At 39.4% G+C, this 12,398-nt stretch overlaps 1 protein-coding gene across 1 annotated transcript; it reads left to right on the forward strand.

The window, feature by feature from the left end:
* Positions 1 to 5,008: 5,008 nt before the first annotated feature.
* Positions 5,009 to 9,367, forward strand: neurod1 (neuronal differentiation 1; the record flags this gene model as incomplete). Its single annotated transcript, XM_084544258.1, has 3 exons — positions 5,009 to 5,351; positions 7,090 to 7,319; positions 8,805 to 9,367. The coding sequence occupies exons 1-3, from the start codon at positions 5,083 to 5,085 to the stop codon at positions 9,365 to 9,367; spliced, it is 1,062 nt and encodes a 353-aa protein (XP_084400384.1). The 5' UTR covers positions 5,009 to 5,082.
* Positions 9,368 to 12,398: the final 3,031 nt, after the last annotated feature.

Genomic DNA, 12,398 nt, shown 5'->3' on the forward strand with positions numbered 1-12,398 from the left:
TTTTTGCAGATATCAGATACCATTTTGAAATGCATTTCAGCATTCATTTGGAATGATTTGCCCACATGTTTTATTCTGCTGTCTTAAAACAAACCGAGTGTGTTTTCCATCGTTCTTTTCTTGTTGTTTCTCTGTAGTTTTATCATTATTTCTGTCAGCGGTTTAATGCCCCCGTGTTCTTATGTGATTTGTATGTTTTAGCATCTAATCCAGTGCAGCCTCTAGGAGGCTACAGATACCAGACACCACAGCAGACACCTTCAGAGGTCTAGTGGAAAGAAAGAAAGAAAGAAAGAAGACACACTGAATAGTTAAAAAATCAAAGAAAGTAGAAATGAATGAATGAAATACAGAAAGAAAAAAGGAAAGAAAGTCAGAAAGAAAGAACATGTTAATTAAAAAAGGAAAGAAAATAGGGAAAAAAGACAGGAAATGAAGTAGAAATGAATGAATAAAATACAGACCGAAAAAGGAAAGAAAGAAAGAAAGAAAGAAAGAAATTAAATGTTAATTAAAAAAGGAAAGAAAGAAAGAAAGAATGAAAGAAAATATACACGTTAATTAAAAAAGAGAGTTGAAATTAATGAAAGAAAGAAAGAACACATTAATTCATTAAAAATGAAAGAAAGAAAGAACAAAAGAAAGAAAGAAAGAACGAAAGAAAGAAAGAACACATTAATTCACTAAAAGGAAAGAAAGAAAGAGAGAAAGAAAGAAAGAAAGAACGAAAGAAAGAAAGAAAGAAAGAAAGAACACATTAATTCATTAAAAAGGAAAGAAAGAAAGAACAAAAGAAAGAAAGAACAAAAGAAAGAAAGAAAGACAGAAAGAAAGAACACATTAATTCATTAAAAAGGAAAGAAAGAACAAAAGAAAGAAAGAAAGAAAGAAAGAAAGAAAGAAAGAAAGAACACATTAGGCGTGTTCGACTTCATGCAGATCTGTGCAGATCTGACTTGACGTGATGCATGCTGGGTTGAACAAGTTCATTTTAACCAATCATATTCGAGGTCTATGAGCAGAACAACCCAGCATGCATCACGTCAAGTCAGATCTGCACAGATCTGCATGAAGTCGAACACGCCTATTAATTCATTAAAAAGGAAAGAAAGAAAGAACAAAAGAAAGAAAGAAAGAAAGAACAAAAGAAAGAAAGAAAGAAAGAAAGAAAGAAAGATAGATAGAAAGAAAGAAAGAGGGGAGAACCAACCAAGTATCAGGCAGTATCAGGTCATAATGTTATGGCTGGTGGTTGTACGTCATTCATAAATACACTGTGCTGAGCTTTAACCCAGTTATTAAAGTTTCTAACGAGGACTATAATGAGATCAATGTACTGATGATCAGACTGTGGAGCTGCTGTTACTGGGTGACTTTGTTCTTTACATGAATATGATGATCTGACCTTCACACAGTCGACAGCAGAGAATATAATTATTATTTAACAGTCAGCTGCTCTCTGTACAGTTTGCTTTCAACAACATGAGAGAAGTTTATTTCCTGGTTTCTAATAAACACGTAAATAAACAGCTATAGTCCATCATTTCAACTAATTGTCTTTATGAATATAAATCCCTCCTGGTGCGATAAGGCCTGACGTTTATATTCATTAATCCCGAGTGGAGCAGCTGAGACATTGATTTTGTGTTAACCATTAGCAGTCAGAGGGTCCACACCGATGGACAGACACACACGTCCTCCACAGTCGTCTGGCAACCACCTAGCAACCAGTTTGTCATCGCCGTAGCAACCTCTTCACCGGAGATCAGCCTGGTCCAAAGTCCACGTCCTCTTTCTTATTGGCCAGAGCTGACTCAGTGTAAGTGGATGAGTTACTTAAGCCCCGCCCACCCTGTTCTTCTTCTGATCTTTGTTCACTCGTCAAAAACAAAAGGGCGACGATCAAATAAGGCCGAAGTGACCCATGTTGGTTCTCCTGATTTGTGTGTCCTCATGTATGTCTCATGGAGCATTCAGGGTTAAAACAACGTAGGAACCAGTCAGCTTTGTTGTCTCATGCTACGGCCTCTGGAGGTAATGGATGCTGGGGACAGGACTTCCTGTTTCAAGTGTTTTACAGTCACACCATCACCTGAGATGTGGATTTGGAGATGAGCTGGGTGTGACTGGTCAACACAGGCTTCTACAGTATCACGTCCTCGTCTCTTGACAACACATTCAGTATATTTCTTGCTCCATATGTAATTATAGTGATTAAAATGACAGAACAATCAAATTGAAAAGAGAACAAGTTAAGATGGAAACTATAGCGACCTCTCATGCTGAATACATTCAGTTGAACCGTCCATCTACCCTGAGCTCCTCCCTTAGATGACACTGTGGTTCTTGAACGCACACGTCCTCCTTTGGTCTCTTGTTAATTCCTACAGCCTCTAGATGTGGGTCCCTTATGAGTCCAGCCTCGAAGAAATCACTGGCCATGTAGAATATTTTGTCTTCATCATCATCATCACCATCATCATCATCACCATCATCATCATTATCTTCATGTCGTCATCATCCTCATCATCAACATCATGATCATCATCATCAACATTATCATCATCATCATCATCATATTCATGTTGTCATCATCGTCATCATCAGCTTCTTCGTCATCATCATCATCATCATCATCTTCATGTCGTCATCGTCATCATCAGCTTCTTTGTCCTCATCCTCATCATCATCATCATCATCATCAGCTTCTTCGTCCTCATCCCCATCATCCTCATCATCAACATCATGAGCAACATTATCATCATCAACATTATCATCATCATCATCAGCTTCTTCATCCTCATCCTCATCATCAGCATCATCATCATCAACATTATCATCATCATCATCATCATCTTCATGTCGTCATCATCATCATCATCAGCTTCTTCGTCATCATCATCATCATCATCATCTTCATGTTGTCATCATCGTCATCATCAGCTTCTTTGTCCTCATCCTCATCCTCATCATCATCATCATCAGCTTCTTCATCCTCATCCTCATCATCAACATTATCATCATCATCATCAGCTTCTTCATCCTCATCCTCATCCTCATCATCATCATCATCATCTTCATAGTTTTTATAAAGACCATATCACCTTCATCAGCTGTGTCATATTAAACACCATCGTCATCAACAAGAACCTGGTGATGATGGTGATGATGGTGATGACGAAGATGCTAAGATCTTCATCATCATTGTCATCCCATTGATATAATCATCATCTTCACTGCCATCAATATCATCATCTTCATCATAATCGGCGTCATCCTGTTGAAAACGATGCTGATGAAGATCATTATCATCTTCACCATCAACATCATCACTACCAACACTCTTTATAAGAATGCATCCACGTGCACAATTCTCAAATATCATCACATGCAACACCTTCCAGGAATATATGCTTGTGTGTGCGCATGCGTCAATTTGTGATGCGACAGATGGTCAACTTTCCTCACAAAGAGAGAGAGAGAGAGAGAGAGGGAGAGAGAGAGAGAGAGAGAGAGAGAGAGAGAGAGAGAGAGAGAGTATTTGGCTGAGACGAATGGAAGATTTGTCACGTGATCCCCGGGGCCGTTTTAATGACGTAAGCACCATATGGCGCGTGCCGTGAGGGCGGTGCCACAAATTGCCCCCAACCCCTCTAGTGTGTGTGGATGTGTGTGTGTGTTTGTGTGTGAGTGTGTGTCTGGGTATAAAACCAGCAGCATCCCACACACACACCTCAGACAGCTCTCAGCAGATCACGCACAGTCACGCACAAGAAAAAAAACACGCGGGATGCGGTCAGTCTGACGGACAGCAGCTCATCACAACAGGTAGGTTTTTAATGAAAAACAATAATCAGTAGGCTTTGTGATTGATAGATTCCTCCTCTGACTGTTCTCCTCACCTCCAGGACTTTAAATCTGATCAATTATTACAAAATTAAACCGAATTAATAATCTGTTCATCATAGTTAACTCGTCTTTAATTGAAAAAGTCGTCAGAAAATCCCAGAAATAAACCAAGACAAACGTTAAATTCAGTTAATATGTATTTTTATTTCCACTTCTTGGGCGAATACATTTTTAAAGTGTTTAAATTTGGTGTTTTCTCCATTATCCATAAAAATAATAATAATAAAAATAATATTCTTTCTTAATGAGATTTGAAAATTAGGTTTTTAAAAAGTGTTTCCATACTGTTTGACTTATTGTTTTATATTTTATTTTATTTTATTTAGTTAATTTGCGTTTTTCCAGAATGTTCTCTTCACCTGTTTATCGACCTGAGAAATAAACGGAGTGGAAAGAGGAAAGGAAAAGACGGATTTTATTCATCACATCGTCATTGGCCTATTGTTATTTCCTGTTAACATTATCATTATTATTATTATTATTCCATGTGAATTAAACTTTATTTTAAAGACTTAAAACGAAAACAAAAATATATGTCTTTTTTTACGTCTTGTTTTTACGTCTTTTAACTGGATGCAAACAATGAACTATTAACTATTAACTTAATTTATTAATTTTCTGGACAATCTCAGGCTGTTTAATAAGATATTTTCAAAGTAAAAGCCGCTATCGCTGGCGAAGGTGCGATTACAATAAATGAAATGAACTTTGCCGAAGGTTTTTCGTTTTGGTTCAGTTATAACTTCGTATTGACTGATTTGTTTCTCTAGATAAAGCAGCTAAAGTTTATTTTTTTGTTCTTTCTTTCGGTAGGCAAATAATAATTGTTCTGTTTAATCCTTTTATTATATTTCTTCTCATTTAATTTAAAGGGAGAATAAACTTGATAATCATGTAAAGGGACTAAACTCATGGAAAATTATTATATAAACGTCTAAACAACTTTGATCCCAAAACCTAATATTACGAAATGTTATATTAATGTTTTTTAGACATTTTCTGTCATTAATTAAAATAATACCTAACATGTGAAGAATGACAGGCATCTGTTCTTTAAAACCCTATATTAATTATAAATAAGTTTTCTTCTACATGTCTGCACAGAGAAGAAGTGTGGTGTGAGCGTTTTTCTATAATGAACATATTTCTTCTGTCCATCAGAGAATCAGCATCATGACCAGGTCTGTACGGGACGATCAGGCGTCAGAGGAGTCAGAGGAGCAGCAGGAGCTCCACAGCCCCGCAGAGCGAGACACGGAGAGGGAAGGAGGCGAAGGAGAGAGAGGGGAGGAGGACGAAGACCACCTGCACCATCTGGAGGACGAAGAGGACGACGACGACGACGACGAGGAAGAGGAGGAGGAGGAGGAGGAGGACGGAGAGAACAAACCCAAGAGGCGAGGGCCGAAAAAGAAGAAGATGACGAAAGCTCGCATGCAGAGGTAGATTTTCCTAAAATGAAAAACTTGTGAAGTTTGTCCTGAAAGAGGCACGAGAAGGATTATCCTCAGAGGAGTAGGACGTATTTAATCTGACCCACACTTGGCGGAATAAAATCCTTTCCTTGTTTCTAAGTCCTGTTTCTCAGAAACATCTTAATACTACAAAGATTGTGCAACCCATTTTATTTATTTCTTAAAAGCAGCTGCAATTTGTATTTGTGCATGCATCAAACAACTATGAGAACAAAAGACAGTGTGGGTGTCATCGCCTGAATCTCAGTCAGTTGCAGCTCATTGTTCAGCTGTATAGCTACAACCTTTGTGTAAGTTTATCATTACGGCTCTCACGGTGCCATTTCACTGAAAAACATGTTAAAAATCCACTTCACACTATTTGTTGAGCCGACAGTTAAAGATGAGCTAGTTTAGGCACTGCAGCTGAAGTCAGTGGATTTCCCGAGGAGGTGATAGGGACCAAAAATGGAGCTAAAAGAGAGTGAATACTGAACAAGCAACTCACGTGCAGAATGTACGTGCACAATGGTGTATTTTCAATTTAGCTTTTATTATGCTGCATAAGATGGTGAACATCTTGTGCACCATTAGCAACAGACTCAAGAAACGTGTAGTAACTCACAAACCTTTGTTTTCATAATGGATGAAACTGATTTACAGTATATTCAGCGTAATCTTCAGTGCCCAAAAACAAAAGCACCGCTTTAAAAATATGGGAATATTTGTAGAGGTAATTTTGTTTTTCCTAAAGTGACAAATATGTAAAGTTTTCCAGAAATTGGCAGGATCAGTGTAATCTACTGGGTTCATCCCCTGAGGAGCAAGACAAATTCACAAATCTGACCCTTACTTGTGCACATTGGTCACATTTGACCTATGATATGTGTTGGTGCGATAATATCATCATCTCTCTTAAGGAATGAAAAATCGTATAGGAATGCTATCACAGTTCATCCTGAGGGGAACATGAATGCACGAACCAAACACGTTTAAAGAAAGAAGTGATATAATGAAAACTTTTACTGTCACAGTGTGCGTTAGTGAGCTCAAGCTTTCCACGAGCTGCCTTCAGCTCGTAATAGTAAAGCTCATTAAGAGTTAAACTGTCGGCAGGTAACCTGAATACCTATTTTAGAGCTGATGACACAACTGATCTGGTTTTGTCGAGACGTTTTTTTCTATTCTCAAAAAATACCCAGATGTTCCGAACAGAACAAAAGCACTGCTTTATAAATACGAGAATATTTGTAGAAACGGTCTTTGCGGATAAGATGTTTCTTTACGAAACTGGGACCTGGTTATTGTTTTGTTGAACCGTGGCCTGCAGTTCTTCTATGTTTACAGTTTTTGTGTAGAGACTAAAAATTGTCTGGTCTGTACATTTTATAACCTTGAACTTAAAGAACCTTAAAAAACTTGAGTCACTGTCAGAAATGTTGGTGTAATTTAACAACAAGATGTTAAGATTTATCTAAGATTTATTACTTTTTATTATTATCTTATCTGTCTTTCTACCTTAATCATATTGTATGTTGGTTCTGTGAGCAAACGCTATACAAGACCTTTATATAGAAAAGATATTAGCTAGCATGCTAACTACTCACATTTGCTTATCAGACGACTGCATGCGTGCTTACTCACGAGTGATTTCTGAATGTTATCACTACTGAGATGTTACAGATATGATGACTTACTAACGATAAATCTGTGTCTGTTGCTGAAGGTTCAAGGTCCGCCGGATGAAAGCTAACGCCCGAGAGAGGAACCGCATGCACGGGCTCAACGACGCTCTGGAGAGTCTGAGAAAAGTCGTCCCCTGTTACTCCAAAACCCAGAAACTGTCCAAGATCGAGACGCTCCGCCTCGCCAAGAACTACATCTGGGCCCTGAGCGAGATCCTGCGCTCCGGCAAGGCGCCCGACCTCATGAGCTTCGTCCAGGCGCTCTGCAAAGGTAGGCACCAGCTAAGAGCAGCAAACAGCCTGAATTCTGCGTACAATAAATGGAATTAACCATGTCGCCATTGACCAGGGAGTTGGTTTAGATCAAAAATGCAGTGAAATCCAAATAATTAGGGTTAAAAGTTGGACGTCTTGATGAAAATTCATCCTGTCACAGTTCGTTCTTAAGGGAGCATGAATGTGAAGTTTAATGGCAATGATTGTAGAAGTTGTGTGGACATTTCTTCTTGTCTGTAGAGGTAATTTTGTTTTTCCTGAAGTGCCAAATATATAAAGTTATCCAGAAATTGGCAGGATCATTGTAATCTATTGGGTTCATCCCCTGAGGAGCAAGACAAATTCACAAATCTGACCCTTACTTGTGCACATTGGTCACATTTGACCTATCATATGTGTTGGTGCGATAATATCATCATCTTCTCTTAAGGAATGAAAAATCGTATAGGACTGCTATCACAGTTCATCCTGAGGGGAACATGAATGCACGAACCAAACACGTTTAAAGAAAGAAATTATATAATGAAACCTTTTACTGGCACAGTGTGCGTTAGTGAGGTCAAACTTTCCACGAGCTGCCCTCAGCTCGTAATAGTAAAGCTCATTAAGAGTTAAACTGTCGGCAGGTAACCTGAATACCTATTTTAGAGCGGATGACACAACTGATCTGGTTTTGTCGAGACAGTTTTTTTTTTTTTCTCAAAAAAATACCCAGGTTGGGCTGGAAAATGGTCGAAACTGCTCGCTTTCAAGCTGCAATATCAATTTTCAGTTAAAGTTTATGGACTCCTGATGAGATAAACAAGAAATCAGCAAAACAGCAAAGACTTCTTTATCTCGTTACCCCGTGCTGGAGCATAAGCACTAATTCCGGAGACTCTGCAAGTGTTTACTGATGAATCCTGATATGAGAAAAACAGCGGAAACGAGCCAGTTGTTGTTTTTGTGGAGGCTTTGGCACGAAGTCGTGCGTTTGACTAATGTCTGAGCTGTTCACGACAATAAGAAACACGGATTTAAGAGCAAATATTTACTTTATTTTTAAATGATTAAGAATTAACGTGAATTTACAAATATAATTGAACACATACGATGCATATAAATGTACTGTATATAATCATAGGTGCACAGGGTATTAACCTGCACTGATAAATGTTAATAATTATTAACATGAACTGACATTTATTTTGCATTAACAGATCTTGCATTTTGTGACAGCTATTATTTACAGCTGTATATTTACTGATATCTAATAATATTTCAGAGGCAATACATGAAAAACTTGCAAATATTAATAAGTATTGATACTGATAATTATAACATATTTAACAGGCATCAAAGTGTATGAACAAGTATTTGCAGATACTAACAAGTATTAAAACATATTAGCATCATGTGGCAGGTATAAATACTGTAACAGTCACTATTGATATCATATGCATTGATCCATACTGACTGATTACTCTCTCTCATTTCTCAGGTCTGTCTCAGCCGACCACTAATCTGGTGGCAGGCTGCCTGCAGCTCAACCCTCGGACCTTCCTGCCGGAGCAGACACCTGACATGCCGACTCACATTCCCCCAGCCGGCGCTGCTGCCTACCCTGGACACTTCTCCTACCAGAGCCCCGGGCTGACGGCCGGCCTGCCCAGCCCTCCCTACGGCACCATGGACCCCTCCCACATCTTCCACCAGGTCAAAGGTCAGCCCTACGGCCCTCTGGAGCCCTTCTTCGACGGCGTCCTGGTGTCGGACGGCCCGGCGTTTGACCCGCCCCTTAGCCCACCCCTCAGCATCAACGGGAACTTCTCCTCGTCCTTCAAGCACGAGGCCGTCACAGCCACCGAGTACGACAAGAGCTTCTCCTTCAGCGTGCACTACGGCGGAGGGGGAGCCGGGGGGCACCCCGCCATGTACGGCAACGGGGGGTCCAACCCGCGGTGCGGTGAGCTGCAGGTGGACGGGCTGATGGGCTTTGACGGACACTCACACCACGAGCGGCTGATGAACGCCCAGCTGAACGCCATCTTCCACGACTCCTGAGGAAGAGGAGGCTGAAGGACTGAGAGACTGATGAAGACAGAGAGGCCGTCATATGGAGAGACAGACAGTCATGTGTACTTCTATCGTTTCATAGCTGTCTTTCTGTCTGTCCTCGCATTTCTTCTTTCTGTCTGCGTCAGGCTCTGCGATTCATCCTGACGACGGTGTAACCTTCTTATAGCGCTTCGTCCTGTGGGAGACGCCCTCTGAATGTCTCGTTAATATCCATGTTATCATTTAAAAAATAATCAATAATCAATGAGCAATAATCTGGAGGAAACTATGCAATTTTGTTAAAACCTGAGCGACGCTCAGCGGATGATTCCAAATGTTGAAAGAATAAAGATTTCTCTATTTTTGGGTCGGTGTGTGTGAGGCGACGTCGGGGCCGGCGTTGGGCCAAAGTGTTCCTGTCGTTCATGTGGTTTTTACTTTTTGCTTTTTATAACGTTCATGTAGCGTTCCGTTTAAACATTTCATGTGACTCTTGTTCATATTTTATAAGATAGATGTTTATAAAGGCCTTTTATTAAAAAGGAATTCGATGTGATTCACCTGAGAGACTCTGTTTATTTACGGCAAAACTACAAAACACCTGTCCAGACAATTCAGTCCCACTTAGGGAATTTAGAGTGATTCTCAACTCTTATGTTACGAGTTTAAAGCAGCAAATGCAATGTAATATCAACAAGATATACTAATCTAGAAGAAATGAATCAATTAGTCAACTGATTTACATTGTTTAAAACTTGAATAATTACCAGTAATGTCTTCTATTATAGTAAACTAAGATTATTTGTAGTTCAAAATGACTATTTCCTGACATTTTGGGGACAAAACAATCAATTAATCTGGAGATTAATGGAAAATGAAAGCTGAAATTAATCATTAGAACATTTTAACAATCACATCTATCACATTACAGGAGAAGCAGTTAACACTGATGCACCAAGTAGCTCACAGACGTTTAGACGTTAACGATACCTTGCGAACGTCACAAACTTTCCATGTGACGGTGGTGATTTACGATCCAAGTATGGTACCGGACACATACGGAGAAAACACGTCTCTCCTTACGGGGAAACGATGTTAATAACATTATCACACCGGCTGAAGGACAAAACCAGGATTACTGTGTGTGTGTGTGCTTGTGTGTGTGTGTGGAGGGCACAGATGTTCGTTCTGCAGGCAAGATTTTAATTTATGAAAATGATCTCGTTTATGCATGAGAGCCCCCCCCTTTGCACACACACACTGCTGTCCTGCTGTGTATGTGCGTGTGTGTGTGTCTGTGCGTGTGTAGATGGGTGTGTGTGTGCGTGTGTGTGAGTCAACAGGGACAATATGGTGGCCATATCCCACCATTTAGCCCCCCTGTCAAAGAGGAATATTGATGAGAGAAAGTCAGACAGCAGCATAAAGATTCATCCTCTTCAAACCGTGCGGGATATATTTCCAGAATAAAGTTATTTGCTCACAATGATAAGAAAAACAACATTATTATGCTAATTTATTGCACTTTCTCACTTTTATTTAACAGGAGAGTGTAACATTCAACACAGGTCCATGGATGTTGTGGTTATAGTGAATGGAGCTTAAACATTAGGCCCAGAAAAGCTTCCTTTAAATGAATGACAGATAAACGTAGAGACAAAATACAAATGGAAATAGCTTGAAAAAGCTGAGTGGAGTTGTAAATGATTAATACCAGGCTGCACTCAGAAAAGTAGTTGAAGTATTAGCAGTATCAATAGTATTAGCTGTAGTCGGTTTCGTGTTTCAGACTGCTGGCTGATCATAACACTGATTAATGCAGCTTATACTCGGCCATCTGCCTGTAACACTCGTGCGTGCGTGTGTGTTTGCGCCGTAGCTCATGATGTGGTATTTCTACCTCGTCCACCTTCAACGTGTCAATGTGTATTAAACAGCAGGTAGCAACAGACATGGTTGTCACGCAGTTCATGCTCTTTTTGCAGTAAACTGAGTGGAGAAAGACATCATTGGTTAAACTTACTGCAAGCACACCATAAAGGATGGAGGAAGATTTCTTGCCAGTGGAACGACAGAAGAGACGGGTTGCCAGATGGTTACCAAGTTTTGATTTTGGTCTTTGTACAGGCAAATCTGTCAGCCTCGCTGCAATGGAAGTACTTTATTCACTCACTTACCAAAACATTAGGTGGACTAATAAAAATGAATGCATTCAAATGTAACAGCTCTGCAATAAATCTTCCTACATGACTGCTCAGTTTATGTTGAAACAGCTTAATGATCAATTTAACTGTGATGATATTGAAGGATGTAGTTTGTGGTGCTGTTGTTGTCAATAGTGTATACAGGTAGCTGCAAATGTATGTTTGTGTGCAAGGTGACTACAACTTTAGAATGAGTTTTCGAGATGCTAGCTTGTTCACCCTGCATCTGCTCTTTATGCTAGGCTAAGCTAAGCTAAGCTAAGTGGCTACTGGTACAAGTTCTGCACTAGTTCACTACTTGGAAGAAGTTTTCTCACAAAAACTTAAGTAAACCTACTATTAGTTAACCAAATTTACAAAAATAAACACTTGCAAAACATACAGCTTGGAAACTATGTGAAACTCTTTTACACAATGAATTCTACCTTTGTGGGTTTCAGGGAGAAGAAAATATCTACGATTTACGAATTAACTGCAGAAGCGGTGGAGGGTGCTGTTTGTTCACTGGCCACCACAGGCAACCTCGAGCACATTCAACACGATAAAAAATGTATGAAAATTATAAAAATGTTTGCTTCCCTGAACTTGAAAATGATACCAACCTTCTCTCATGTGTTAACGTCACAACTAAGAGCAATATATAGGACTAAAAAAAATGAATCTTTTGGGCAGGCTTTATGTGACGAAGTGTGAGAGCAATGTAGTCATGCTACATCTGAATGATGTGCTGTTGAATTTGTTTAAAATAAAATGGCTCTGATTGGTTGTAGGACTATCCAGTTGCATACTTTTTTGTCTGTATCTGTTGAAAGACCAGACTCATAAGATATCAT

This window comes from Chelon labrosus (genome assembly GCF_963514085.1).
Source record: "Chelon labrosus genome assembly, chromosome: 5".
Lineage (NCBI taxonomy): Eukaryota > Metazoa > Chordata > Actinopteri > Mugiliformes > Mugilidae > Chelon > Chelon labrosus.